The 14812-nt window shown below is 34.6% G+C and overlaps 1 protein-coding gene across 1 annotated transcript; it reads left to right on the top strand.

Moving 5' to 3' along the window:
• Positions 1-8819: 8819 nt before the first annotated feature.
• On the top strand, positions 8820-11527 carry LOC120630653. The gene is made up of 3 exons (XM_039899953.1): positions 8820-8931; positions 9300-11271; positions 11335-11527. The coding sequence occupies exons 1-3, from the start codon at positions 8820-8822 to the stop codon at positions 11525-11527; spliced, it is 2277 nt and encodes a 758-aa protein (XP_039755887.1).
• Positions 11528-14812: the final 3285 nt, after the last annotated feature.

Genomic DNA, 14812 nt, shown 5'->3' with positions numbered 1-14812 from the left:
GCTAGCCAGGAATTGAGCCCAAGGGTTCGACGACATCCAAAACAAAAATAGCCTCTACGAACTCACGTCCAACCGACATTGGTCGTAGCAATAACCTACGGAGCTACAAGCAGTTATATAAATGACTTACGGGCACTATTATGGCCTCATCTCTTGTAAGAGAGATTTAGAGCTTTAACCAATCCCGTGGCCTTAATTTGTGTTGGTGGGCTTTTATAGACAATACTGAAAAGGCTTAACATGTTCCTCGAGGAAAGAGGGCACCCCACAAAACTCTGCTAGACAGAAAAACCCAATCAAGCATCGTTAGCCATTAAATGAATTAATTTAAATATTCAAATAACAATAAATTTAAAAAAAATATATGTGCAATGTTACAGGGCCTTGATTCTCTATTGCATTCAAGCAGTTTAGTAAGCTCCTTAAATGCAATAAATAATGTTATAATAATAATTTAAAATATAAAACACCTTTTAATATTGCTGCGATTTTATTTCAGTTTAGTTCAATGAATGTTTTGTCAATCTATATATTTTTAGAAAATTCAAATATTTCATAAAAATTGTCACTATAAATTTTTACTACTTTAGGCTATATTATTAACTTGTATTCTTGCATATCATCTGATGTATATCCTTAATTATATTTTCAGATAATTCAAAACTAAAAATTGGACAAATATATACTTGTGCAAATATTGGCCAAATATTTGCTGAACGATCCCGCGGTATTTGTTCACGGGAATAGTTCCCACGTCTGGAATTAGCTGGCGAGTTTCCCATTCGACTTAGGAAATAATTTCGTTAAGCGTCAAATGGTAGCCTTATGAAGAGGGAAATAAAGAAATAATCCTATGCAGTATAGGCATGAATTCATAATTTCTTTTAAACCTTGTTTACTTGCGTGTTCGTGCTCTTAAAAAGGTGGAAACAAAACTCGGAACAGTAACTAAATGACTGAAATTGAAAAGGAAATCTACGTTATATATACAAAATTATTTTGCAACAATTAAATGAATTACATTTCAAATGGTCACTAGACTTAGTACTATTATTATAAATGAGTGCTTAACCTGTGCATCATTGTTTTGATAATTTGGTATAAAATTAGCTGGAGTTTTGGAAACAAACAGGTATCCGCAGAATAATCTGTATTGTATTTTTTATCCCGAAAAAGCACCCGCAAACCGAAGTGTGGATAGTTGACCATTTTCGTCTTGATGAGTGGAGAATATACCGAATTCCTCCCTGCGCTGGCGTGAGTCGCATTGTTTTACGGCAGACTCGAGATTGGTTCCGAATTAGCGTTTTCGGTCAAACTTCGTGACTTGAGGAATGTTCTAGTCAGTAGTACTTTTCCCATTACATTTCAGAGTTGGTGCACGTAGTAGCTAGCATAGTTCGTCGTCGTCATTTGTTTGTTATTGCCATTTATTTTTTAGAAAGTAGTAGCATAAAATTAGTTTTATGCCATTGATAATTCCACCTGTAAACCTTTAATATAGTATTTTAATATTATAATACATGCATTGTAATGTCAATCCGACTTTAATTAAAAATGTGAGCCTTGCTGCATGTAAAAATGAAAAATCCGAAAACATATTTTTGTACATTTTAAATATACAGACAAAACGGTCATCTTCTATTATGACTGGCCGTACACTCCTAACATTTGCACATTGTGTACTGTACATGCACTGACAGATACAATCTTCATAGGTCCGATCATTGATTTCATATGTTACTGCGTCCGATCGCAAAGCGGTCCAATCATAGATAATAGAATTTCTATTATAGAAATATCGTAAAGTGAATAAACAATTAAACTTTTGATAACAATAACATATGCCTGCTATCAAGTCCTAAGCGTATGTCACCCTCAGCCTATAAACCTACTGTAAGAAATATACCTTGTTTATCTAGATCTGGAAGTTACTATATACTATGTCGGTTAATACTATTACCTAATAATATGAAAGAAAATAACTTCATGTGATAAGGGGTCAAATATATATTTGTTACGTCAGGATAAGGCCAAAGACATTCTAAATAAATTAAATAAATAGGAAGCAACCCTAGATGATTCAGCTTCGGCTTTCGCCTACGACATATGAACGCTTTTAAAATAAAAACTAAAGAAACTAGCGCACGCTAGGTAAAAGCTCTTATTATGCAATTGAAACCGACTTATTTCCTAGCTTCCTAGACACTCAGAGAAAAAGGAAGACACGTTATGAAGACTGAAGTAGGTATACCTGCGACAAATATTTTCCAAGAGGGATATCACACAAGTTATAACGGGAAATATGCAAGGGTTCGCATGTTAGGTACTTTATAATAACAAACTACTTTACTCAGTTATGTACCACATGGAGAGTTGTGGATGCCGATAGCTAATAATTTTTTTAAGTATGGAAATATCCTCTTTTATGGAATAATAGATGTTCCTCGTGATTTCACCCGATTTCACGTTAAATAAAAGGGTCATCGGAATCAAGGCGAATCGGATTGGCCAAAAGCGCAATGTCACAGCTACATAGGACTTGGAAAGACAGGAATATCTCAATCAAGACAAAAGTGCGTCTGGTCCGCGCACTTATTTTTCCTATATTTACGTATGCAGCTGAGACATGGACCATTAAAGCAGCTGATAGACAACGTATTGACGCTTTTGAGATGTGGTGCTGGAGGAGAATGTTGCGAATCCCGTGGACGGCACGCAGGACCAACGCATCGATTTTGAGACAGCTTAAAATTACAAGAAGGCTATCAACCACCTGTCTTAAGAGGATTCTCGAGTACTTCGGTCACATTGCCAGAAGAGATGGAGACAATCTTGAAAAGATAGTGGTCACTGGCAAAGTGGAAGGAAAGAGACCTCGAGGACGTAGCCCGATTCGTTGGTCGGATCAAATCCGCACTGTTCTCGACACCAAAGTGCATACGGCTTTAAACGTTGCTCAAAGCCGAGTCAAATGGCACAAAATCGTCCAAAAAGTTGTTAGTGGAAGGGGTCACGACCCTCAGCAATGAGGAACACGACGTAGAGAGAGAGAGAGAGAGAAAAGGGTCATAACGTAGTTGGGTGTTAAGACGGTTTAAATAACGTGTGTTAGCGATTGACACCAGACTATTACCTACTCTACGCCATATCACATATTGTGACGTCAATAAAAGATTCATTGATTTTGCATAAATAATAACTCTAATATATATTGAAAGCTTTCTTAATAGATTATGAACCATATACTTCCACGAAATAAGTTGTATGGTAAAATATAATTATGTGTTCGTTTTGTTGTCAATATCTAGTCAATATAGCGCTGAACCCAATATAATATTTGTGCGAGTATAAGAGGTATTCCATATTACCATCACATAAAACCATTACCGGCCCGGATCTCCTCCCACAATGAGAAGGGGTAAAAACCGTAATCCACCACGCTGGCCCAGTGCGGATTGATCGACTCCACACATCGTTGAGAACATTATGGAGAACTCTCAGGCATCCAGGTAATAATTTAGTTCAAAAACTTGTATTAACAATAGAGTATGGTAATAAAAGGATGAGGTTTATGAAGAACGTCGTTGGCGATAACGCAGTCTAAAATGGTAGCGGGCTAATATGTTGGTACCGCGAGGATTATATTGAACCTTTAGTCTCACCGGATCAAACCAGATCAGTTCAGGTTTAATATCACAGCTTAACCCCTGTCAGGTCAGTACACTAACACAACTAAGATTGCATCATCATTAACGACCAGGTGAGATTGTTGTCAAGGGCTATTTTAACTTAGCTAACCGCCCCTGCCCTAATAAGTGGGAGGTCAGAGTTCGATACCTAGGACCTCCCACTTATAAACCAAAGCTACTTTTTCAGGGAGGTCGTCAAAATTGGAAGCATTGGGAGGCTTTAACCATTGATAGCCCTATTTGTCAGAAATAATAAAAAGGAACGACAACGGCTTAGTACCGTTTTTGAGGCAAGTTCATAAACTACGTCAACAAAAAAAGTTTCATAATTCACAATAAACTACGTCGATTCAATAAATAAAATATCTATTTGGTAGATGGTTTCAACCGCAAAGTCGTCGTCTGTAAAAGCATAACCTAGTAAAAGCCTGTTAGGGATGCCTTATTTTCTCGTTTCCTAGATATCAAACACAGCAGAAAGGAAAATTCGCTTCATAATAAACTAGACTACGACAAAATATTTCATTTGAGTGAACATTTCTGCCAATTTCGCATGCAACCAACAACTTCATATTTGTTTAGTAGATTTCTCAACCGTTCTATTTCAAAGAATGCTCAGATTGTACCTATACTCTTGTTTTCCTTAGCCAGATAAAAGGAAAACAAATCACGAGATTTTCTCGCTGAAAACGTCGCACTATGCACGTTGTTAAAATCCTTTTTCTACTAATAATACAGATGCTATAGTATGTTTCTTGGTTAATCTTTCTTTCACGCAGCAAATAAGTAATGACGTGGTTTTGGTAAATACCAATTGTATAAATACTTATTTATGGGCCAGAGAGGGGACAAAGGCTACTTTTATTACCAAAATAAAAAGGTCAAAAGGCTAAATCATGAAAAGTTCCCATGGACTAGGTTTAAAGCCCAATTCCATCAATAACATTTTCATGCTGTACGTAACTGTCAGAGGAGTCGTAACGCCATGGCTGAAGCTCTTCACTAAACCGAACCAGAGAAAATTCAGTAATAATTATAAATTCCTAATTAGTATATTCTATTACGGATCACAAGGTTGTTGGACATCGGATTTTACTGTTGTAATTTATCAGTACCTGTCCGGAGTTAAAAAATTGAGGGTGTCCAAACTTTAAGCTGTCCATCCCGCCGATTGTCACTAAATATAAATAAATATAAATATACTACGACAATGCACATCCCATCTAGCCCTAAAGTAAGCATAGCTTGTGTTATGGGTACAAAAATTACTGATGAATATTTTTATGAATAATATACATAAATACTTATAAGATCCAAATAAACACCCCGACACTGAATAACATTCATGCTCATTACACAAACATTTTCCAGTTGTGGGGATCGAACTGATGGCTGTGGACCCAGAAAGCAGGGTCCGATAATTAACATACTTAGATGTTAATTATCGTTGAAGCCGTATTTTAGCATTGACCACAATGCACTAAAACTCTATGACAGATGAGGTATGTACTCTGCAAGTGTCTTTGTATTTAACTTCTTGCAAAATGGACAGCCAGTTTTATGGCGAGTTGGCGTTATTATCCTAGAAATTAAAACTAAGGCACCTTATTGCAACATTAAAATTATTTAAACATAATAAACAAGAACAACGGAGAAAAGGCAGAGACACAGATAGAGATTTGAATTTTTCTTTCAAATATTCCTCAAATTACGATGTATTGTTGTATCCATTTTCCCTCGCTTTTATTTCTAATGTCATCAAAAATATTTTTTGTTTGTACACCTATCCTTGGTTTTATGTTTATTTATTGTTATGGAAGAGAAGTGTCTTCTGACACTGGGTGGTTATACTACCCTTAAAAGAAGGCTCCAGCCATTAGTTACAGTAATTCTATTTACCCAAATAAACTATTATTTATTTCGCTACATTCAATATTGCAGCAACAATTTATTTGACTTTGCAATTGAACTAATCAATTGTTTTGAGATCAAGACTGAACGTGATACTTATAATATTATGAGCATTTATATGCAAGAATGGTTAATCTAGCTACGCGTTCTGTAGCAAAGTTACGTGCAAAGTATAACTTTGAGTTAGTTTATTTCCTTTGATCCAGCATTTGCAGGCAATAACAGAAGTTCTGGTTACAGCATTTACTTCTAATAATAAAATACAAGTATCTTGTAGTTGGTAACTGTAGTTTACCGCAGCTGCTTAGTTAATGTATCTAAATCTTTTAGTTGCATAAATTAAATTACATAATATTAACTGAGAGCAAATCAAAAAGCTAACAATTTTGTAAGATTTTCTTCTTCTTCTCCTGCTTGCGGCTCAGGTTCGCCTAGTCCCTGGTGTCACGTCGACCGGTTATGGTCTATTGTGAAGCCGCTGTATAGATCTTCCAGCAAGTAACAAGAGCAGTTTCTTCGCTGGAAGAGATTTAGCACCTGAGCATTGTATCGCTACGTTTATGCATCAACGCAGGGCAGGAACAGATTGGTAAGGTGGTACTTGAATAAATAAGTTAATAAATATACTTCGGCAACGCACACTTTGCCATCCAAGCCCAAAATAGGCGTAGCTTGTGTAATGGGTACTTACATAGCAAATGAATATTTAAATGAATAAAATACACATAAACACTTATAATATTCAGATTAACACCCAGACACTAAAAAATATTCATGTGCATCACACAAACATTTTCCAGTTGTGGGAATCGAACCCACGGACTTGGACTCAAAAAACAGGGTCGCTGCCCCCTGCGCCAATCGGCCGCCCGTCAATAAAACGTAAACAACAAAAGGTACAAGAAAATCAAAATCTACAACACAAACACTTTATTCATTTAAGAATTTTTTTTCAAAGCATGATGCAAAGGAAACATTACAACGAAAAACACATCAATCTGGTACATTAGGCGTAACATTTCCCGAGTTTTGTAGCTTCGTACGTCCTTTCCGGCACACAAATTAGCGTCCATATGAGATTGGGAGCCCACCGAAATGTAAACCGCAACTAACTTTGTCATTCGTACTAAAATATCACTCATAACTCGTACCGTACTTGTTTTAAGGTTGAAAATCATCTATCCTCGAGTTTTTCCACAACAAACACTTCCAGCAATATCTCTTCGGGTAAAACTCCATTCAGTACAATTTCAACCCTCGTGGAGGGTGGACGTATTTTTGTGTCCTTCGTAAGTTTTCGTGCATAAGATCGAGTAACTTTTACAGTGGTAAAATTTATTTTGGACTTATTTATGTTTGTGGTTATGACTTGGTTTTCGGATTGGAGTGTTGAATTTTTTGGAAAATGTTGTTCTTGATTTAGTGGAGTTTACAGGTAAGAACTTTTACTATTTAATTTGTCTGTAAATTACTGTTTTAAGTATAAAGAGATTTGATCGTAAGCATCAAATACAGTAAATAGATTAGTACTCATAATTAAACATGGTTTATGTGATACTCGTTTCATTAGATGCTCTTTATGAAAGTTACTTAAAAATAGTTTTTTTTGTTATTTTTGTTGTTCTTAGTCATATTTAAAAAACTTAAAAACTACCGTAGTGAAATCAATAAAAGAGTCTATGAATATTGATAGTTATCATTAAATAAAGATAGTTATGAAATTATTATTTCTTTATTTAGGTAAATAATTTTAGCCAAATCGAATTTATCGACATCCAGAAATTTCATTGCCAGTGCTAGTCAGGGATGGGCATTATTAATAGATGTTTGCAATATAATATATAAACTCGTGCACACTTATAGTTCGAATCAAATGGCATGTTCTGATTGACACACGGACACTATCATTTCTATCTCATTTTTTACTAGGATGGGTGCTATGTTCAAACTGAAACCCGAACGCCGATTCCCATGTTTTTTTTAACTCGTCACAACATCTATGGTTCGACTATAGTGTATGGAAATAGTAGTTTTCTCGCTGATTCGTCAATTCCTTTCATAGTTCCTATCAAGGTTTTGTGTATTGTTTCAGCAATAAAACTGCCCTTGGACACAGATTTAGCCATTTTTTATGTTTCATTTCATCTATACAGATTGGTAGGGATGTATTATAAAAATAGCAAATGCTGAGTTCCAGACCAGCTTCTGCTTGGTAGAATCTGCCTTGCGAACCGGTGGTAGAGTCACCACAAACAGACAGACTTGTTGTTTCTAAAGTGCTCATTGCTAAGGCCTATTTAAAATAATTAAATATTGAATGTTGAACATAGATTTTTTTTAAATACTGACTTGTCGGTCCCTTTTTTCAATTATGAATCTCGAGTGCTTGGAATTTATTCAAGAGTCGCGCCAAAAATTGTATTGGGTTTTTCAGTTAAAAATTTTCAGTGCATACCACCTTGGAGTTAGGAAATTGGCAGTGTCAACCCCCGTGTCTCGGACGGCACGTTAAGCCGTCGGTTCCGGTTATTAACTTTAACTTTTCTCAATAGTCGTTAAAGCCTGCCAACTAGCATTAGAGCAGCGTGGTGGGTCTGTGCTCTTAAACCGCCTCTTCTATGAAAGAGGAGCCCTGTGCCCAGCTGTGGGACGTTAATAGGCTTTGGAGGATGATGACTTAAGTTATTGAATGGAATGTAGACCTTTTAAACATTTCTAGATTGGTGCAAAGATGTAAAAAATTCTTGTTACAAAAAATATGGTATACAAAGTTTGTTATATTTTTTGATTTTTTGCGAGAAAATATTTCGACGGTCCCTAAGTACATAAAGACATGTCGAAAATGGCATTTTTTTTTTATTGCACAATTGGCTTTAGATTTTCCATATGCACATACCTGTATATATATATTTTTTTAATATTACGTATTTAACGTCATTTACAAATCGTATATGAGAACAAGTATTATATTTACAACTAATAAGTGTCGTAGATGCGGATATCTATACGTATCGTTTTGTACGGTGTTTTAAAATGCGCGCCACTCGGTGCGGACGCGGCCTTGTCTGACATAACGTCATTCACGGCGGGAGTTCCCCAATAAGACGGGTCGATGCTTGTTCGCGTGGTGACATATTAATGTTTTAATACAGTTTAGATAGATTCAGTGTTTTTTACTTATAAGTATTCATAAGACCTGCAACAATACTGTGAAACATGAATAACAGTAGATCAAAGTTATTGGTGGATATTGCTAACTCCAGAAATAAAATTTTATGCGTTTCTGAAGCACAAGATTTAATTGATTATATCGATGAAGCTAATGAAGGTAAGTAGTAATTCAAATAGGTATACATTACTAGCTCAATGAAATACAAAACCGATATAAATTAATATTTTTATTGTTTTTCTAACCTAGACCAGTACAATATCAGTGTAAAAGCGGTCATATCAGACATATCCGCTTATACTATGATATAGTCATGAAAATATAATTATTTCACAAATAATTTTAATGTTACATGCTTGTTTAAAATATGATTTCCTAAATAATTATTACAAAGAAAACAAAGTTTTTGTTTTTTATCGAAGTATATGAAGTCATGTCCTACATGTTTGTATATACGTGTAACTATAAATTTATTTATGGATTTGTTTTCATTTACGTTTACTACATAAATATTTTTTTCTTTTTAGAGACACGTGTATGTACCAAAAAAGATATTTCAATGGATCTTGAGGATCGGCCTTTGAAAGTTTCTAACGACGAAAGACAAGTTGCCGAAGCACATAGTGATGGAGAGCAAAATCATACATCAGCTGATATACTATCGCAAAGTGATTTAAATTATATAATCGATACGGTAGGGGAAATTTCGAATGATGGAATTGACCTTAACATGCCCATTTGTGAAAATGAAACACCACAACCGATACCTGAAAATGATAATAATGAAGAATCTTTGGTTTCAACTCCCATGCCAAGTCCATGCATGACCTTTGGAGACACTGTAAATGAATGTAACTGTTTAAGCGAAAGTTCTGTTATCCTATCTGATGAAACCTTAAGATCAAGCCCGTTAGGATCCAGTGAAATGTCTGGTTCATCAACACCGCACCAACGAAAAAAAAAGCGTCAGTATGTAAAAAAAGCAATAACAAGGAACAGAATTACTAACAAATCTAACTGGCTAGATGAAAAAAGAAAGGTGCTTGTCAATTTAGGCGAAGCTCATAAATCTCGATCCGGAAAACAACAAATGGCAAAACAAATAAAGGGTCCATGTCCATCTACATGTCGCTTAAAATGTTTTGAAAAGTTTGATGTGGTAGCTCGCCAAAATATATTCAAAACCTTTTGGAATCTAGGTGATCATTCTCGTCAGTGGTCTTTTATTGCGTCACATGTGAAAGAAATAAGAAAAAAACAATGGACACAGGATTCCAAGAGGTTAAATGTTTATAAGTTTTTTTTGCCGCTTTTGTCTGGTATTGGCATTAAAGAGAAGATTATGGTATGCAAATCCATGTTTAAAAATACATTTTCAATAAGTAACACTTTTATACAATCTGCCATCGACAAGCATGATAAAAATATGGGTATGAGGGGTTTTCATCAAAATCACCCAACTATTATAAATGCTACAATGAAAGAAAATGTAATTCAACATGTAAAATGTTTTGCGCCCATAGAAAGTCATTATACGCGCAAAGACTCAAATAAACAGTACTTAGATAGTGAATTGACGTTTAAAAAAATGTACGACCTGTATACTGTATGGTGTAAAGAGCTGAATATAACTGAAAATATAGCTACTTCTGTAAGACAATACAAAGATATTATTAACAAAGAACTAAATATAGCTTTTCACTTACCTAAGAAAGACCAATGCGACCTGTGTCACGCAATGAAAAACAACACCTCGCCAACCAATGATGATAAACTGAAGCATAAGTCACACATGGATAACAAAAAACTTGCCAGGGAATTAAAACACGTTGATAAAATTGAAGCTCATTCGAATCCTTCTGATATTTGCACAGCGATGTTTGACTTCCAAAAAATAAATAACACTCCACATGGCGAAATTAGTGTGCTGTATTACAAAAGGAAACTATCAGTATATAATTTTACCATTTTCGATGCTGGGTTAAAGGAGGCTACGTGTTACATGTGGGATGAAACAGTTGCTAAACGTGGCGCGAATGAAGTGTCTAGTTGTTTGTTTTCTTTCATTAACAACAAGGTTAAAGCTGGCGTTAAAGATTTTAGATTCTGGTCGGACAACTGTGCCGGTCAGAATCGCAATCAAATTGTTTTTTTTATGTACTTGTATGTAAGCAATACATTTAAGGTAGATGTGTGCCATAGATTCTTGGAAAAAGGGCATACTCAAAACGAGGCAGATAGCGTTCACGCATTAATAGAGCGTTCTTCAAAAAATAAACTTATTTACACCCCAGATGAATGGTACACACTGGTTCGTTGGGCGAAACAGAATAGTCCACCTTACACAGTCGTAGAAGTGAACCAAGACTTGGTTCTGGATTTCAAAGCGTGGCTACATACTAAAAACTGGATAAAAGATACAAATTTAGAGAAAATTTCTTGGAATATGATAAGAGAAGTAAAAGTGCAAAGGAATAATTCAGATATTATTGAATTTAAGTACAATTTTTTTGAAGAAAATTATAGAAAACTGAACTGTGGCAATAATTTAAAACTGACTAGAGGGAGAAAAAAGAAGGAGAAAGGAGTAATACTAGAGAAGGTGTACAATAATCCTATTCCTATCACTGAAGTGAAATATAGAGACTTGATTAGTTTATGCGATACGATGATTATCCCAAAAAAGTATCATACATTCTATAATAACCTCAAGCATAGTAAGGAAGAACAAGGTAATGACGAAGAAGATTGTTAAATTTATTTATACTTTCTATTTTTCTATACATTTTATTTTGTTATTTAACTATTAAGAAAACTTTAATAGTAATAAGATGAATCAGTCTGAATAATGCTGTGATGATTATTAAATATTACTAATTATTTAGATACATAATTAAGCTTAGGTTCATGCTTAAATAAAAATGGTTAATTATTATTCTTAGAAAACTGTGATTTTTAATGTTTAGTTCCTGCTTCAATGAGACTGTACGATATTGTTTAGATGCTACAACAATTATTAATTAACAATAAATTATTTTCAATTATAAACCTTGTTTAATTAATAAAACACAATCCTGATTATTTTATTTAAGGACATGTCTTTATTTACATTACAAGAAATATAGTCCTACCCCGAATGAATGAAACCGCGTATAAAGCGATATGTCTTCATTGATGTATTTTTTATATCCATGGGTGGCGATCTTAGGATGTTTAACATATCCGTTTGAAAACTGTAACATAATTCTACATTTTAATAAATCAATTTATTTAAATCTCATTTTATTAACTGTTTTCTTCTTTCCTGCGTATAAAAAGGTATCATAGACATGTCTGAGATGCTTTTATTTTAATATCAGCGTAGAAACAGTCATCTATCAGTTTTTCCAAGAAAATATAAAAAAAGAAAATATGTAGAAATACCATTATAAAGTTCCTAAAGCTAATAAAGCATTATAGAAAAATAATAATTATAATTGTACATAGAATTATTTCTAGAGCGGTTTGAACATAAATAACGCTCTCCTGTAAACCTCGGTTTTTGACATGTCTTTATGTACGTAGGGACCGTCGATTTGTCTATTGCTATTTAGTTAATGTAATATTTATTTATTTTTAAAACAGATTTTCTTCGATTCTTGGTGGGGTTGGCTTGAACGTTATCTAAGTTGTATTAGCGAAAAGTCAACTGCTCATCACCTTTTATACAATATTACTTTTCTCGATGCAGGGGTGTGAACTTTTGAGGAGTTCTCCTGGTACGTCACCGCAAGCAATATTATTCACATAACAATCCTAGAAATACCTACTATTGTGTAGTTCCGGTGGTAGTGGTATACAACCTATATTTGAGGAGTTCCATCGATTTATCCAGGATCCCACCTATAAGTCATAACCTGATGATGAAGGGACCAACTTGGAAGTATATCGGTTCAACAAAAGGGGTTTTTTCAAATCAGTCGTTAATTCAGTTGTGAGGTATCTAACATAAAATACAAAAATCGGTTAAAAAAGGCCCGACTCTGATACATGCTAACATACCCTCATGCTAAAGAATGATAATAATATAAAATTTATGGAAACCCACAGCCCTGAACCTGTCCATTTAATTGCATGGATTATATCGAAACCAAAATTAGACTAATTTCAACCATAAAGCTTTTGTTCGATAAAATATTCCACGGAAATCGCATTAAAGGCTTGAATTATAATGGCTGCTTTTAAAACGTTATTATTTTCACTTGAATGGCCTAACAAAATGGTCTTTTAATATAATTAGACGTTACGTAAATCGCAATCAATATGAAAACACAAATCATAATATAATTCAATAAATTTACCATCTGACCTATCACCGAATTATTTTCTCATATTAAGTTCATTAATATCTTAGGCTATTTTCAGTTAGCCCAGTCGGCTCAGTTCGCGTCATGCAGTGAATAGTTGATTTTCATTTATTAAATGAATTAAATTCAATTCAATCACTTAAATCAATACATAAAGAATCATATCTCATGGTTTTGGTCGGCGTATATCCGATTAGTTTCAAACCCGCTAAATGATGTGTTATCCATTATAGGTACTCCATCAGTTGTGATTGCAGTTAAAAAAATCTAGATTTGCACTTCAATAGTTTGAACTGTCATTCTTTTTACGATTATCAGAAAACTGTAAGTCTTATTAAGTTACAACATGAGCGTTTACTCTTGTAAACGGCTGATACACCTTCATTTTCGCGCTGACGCAAAAAATTACTTAGGTGACACGATTCGTTAAAATGCTTTTACTTTTATGCCTTTTTCGAGTTCTAGGGTGTCATTGTTAATAGCGTGGTATGAAAATCTAAGACCTAGTTTTAGCGCAAATTAGTCTATTGCACTGGTTGACAGCGTTGATCTAATTTGGTTACTAGATGAGTGACATAGTTTGGAGGTCTGAACTTGGTATCTCAACCTCTCCACAATGTAAAGGTTCATTACTAATGCCGGTCAACCTGCTATCCAGTCCTTTCCTATGTGCCTCTTACTCCTTTAACTACTTTAAGTCGTGAGGCCTGGTATAGCGAGTCATACTAGAGACTTCATAGCAATGTATGGTTTAATTTCTAAATTCTATAATATATCTAGAGTAAAGTAAAGACTATGGCAGTGGTTTACTCAAAAACTATTAGCTTTTCGGTTTCACAGATAAGTCTCAGAGATAATACATAATGCACCTCTAAATCCTGTGAAGTAATATTTTGGTTTTAATTTTCTCGTTATATTATAATTTTAAAAGTGTATGGTACTATTGACTGTTAATTGGGAAGCTATTTGAATAAAGGAATTACGTCAGACCATAAGCAACTAACAATATATGCCCAAACCAAGTATCCACAACCCATCACTACTGCCCGTGCCCTAAACTTCATTAAATTTTAGTTCTGTCTGACTTAATATCCACATTCTCTAAATTCTCTCACAAACTCTTTGAATACTAATTCGTAATGCAGGTAAGTTATTCGCAGGTACTCACCTTTTGACCCTTAGGGATTGGTTAAATTAAATTCAGAACTTTGCATAAGCTTCTCTACTATTAGGTATGTGACCCGAAAATGCTTTTAAACCTGTTTTCGTTCATTATCGAAATTAGAATAACATGATTTTTATTTAAGAAAAGAAATTAAAATAATGATAATATTAATGAAAGGATTAGTTTTTGCCAGAGCTCGCCCGGGGAAGTACAAATGGCATGCTAATATCTGCACTCTGATGAACACACGCGGTACTCTGTAGGACGTGTTGCTTTCATCCCCTGCAAAGTGTCTTCTATTTATAGGCGATGTTTCTCCACGTGCCATCAGGTGAGCCATCTAAGTTTGTCAGTTAATTGTGTTAAAAAAATAGGAAATGCTGTTATTTTTACAATATTTTCCGTGGAAAGGAACATCTCTATTTATCGATCAATCACGGGCGACTGTAGCGGTGGGCAGCGACCCTGCTTTCTGAGTCCAAGGGCGTGGGTTCGATTCCCACAACTGTAAAATGTTTGTGTCATGAAT

The sequence above is a fragment of the Pararge aegeria genome, chromosome 1 (genome assembly GCF_905163445.1).
Source record: "Pararge aegeria chromosome 1, ilParAegt1.1, whole genome shotgun sequence".
NCBI classification, from domain to species: Eukaryota; Metazoa; Arthropoda; class Insecta; order Lepidoptera; family Nymphalidae; genus Pararge; species Pararge aegeria.
This window is presented reverse-complemented; position numbering and strand designations above follow the sequence as displayed.

What these genes read in the sequence shown, in the direction of transcription:
- LOC120630653 (XM_039899953.1), top strand. Translation starts at nt 8,820, where the DNA reads ATGAATAACAGTAGATCAAAGTTATTGGTGGATATTGCTAACTCCAGA. An exon ending in TATCGATGAAGCTAATGAAG is followed by an intron (nt 8,932 to 9,299) that starts GTAAGTAGTAAT and finishes TTTTCTTTTTAG; the next exon opens with AGACACGTGTATGTACCAAA. An exon ending in TCAGATATTATTGAATTTAA is followed by an intron (nt 11,272 to 11,334) that starts GTACAATTTTTT and finishes AAAACTGACTAG; the next exon opens with AGGGAGAAAAAAGAAGGAGA.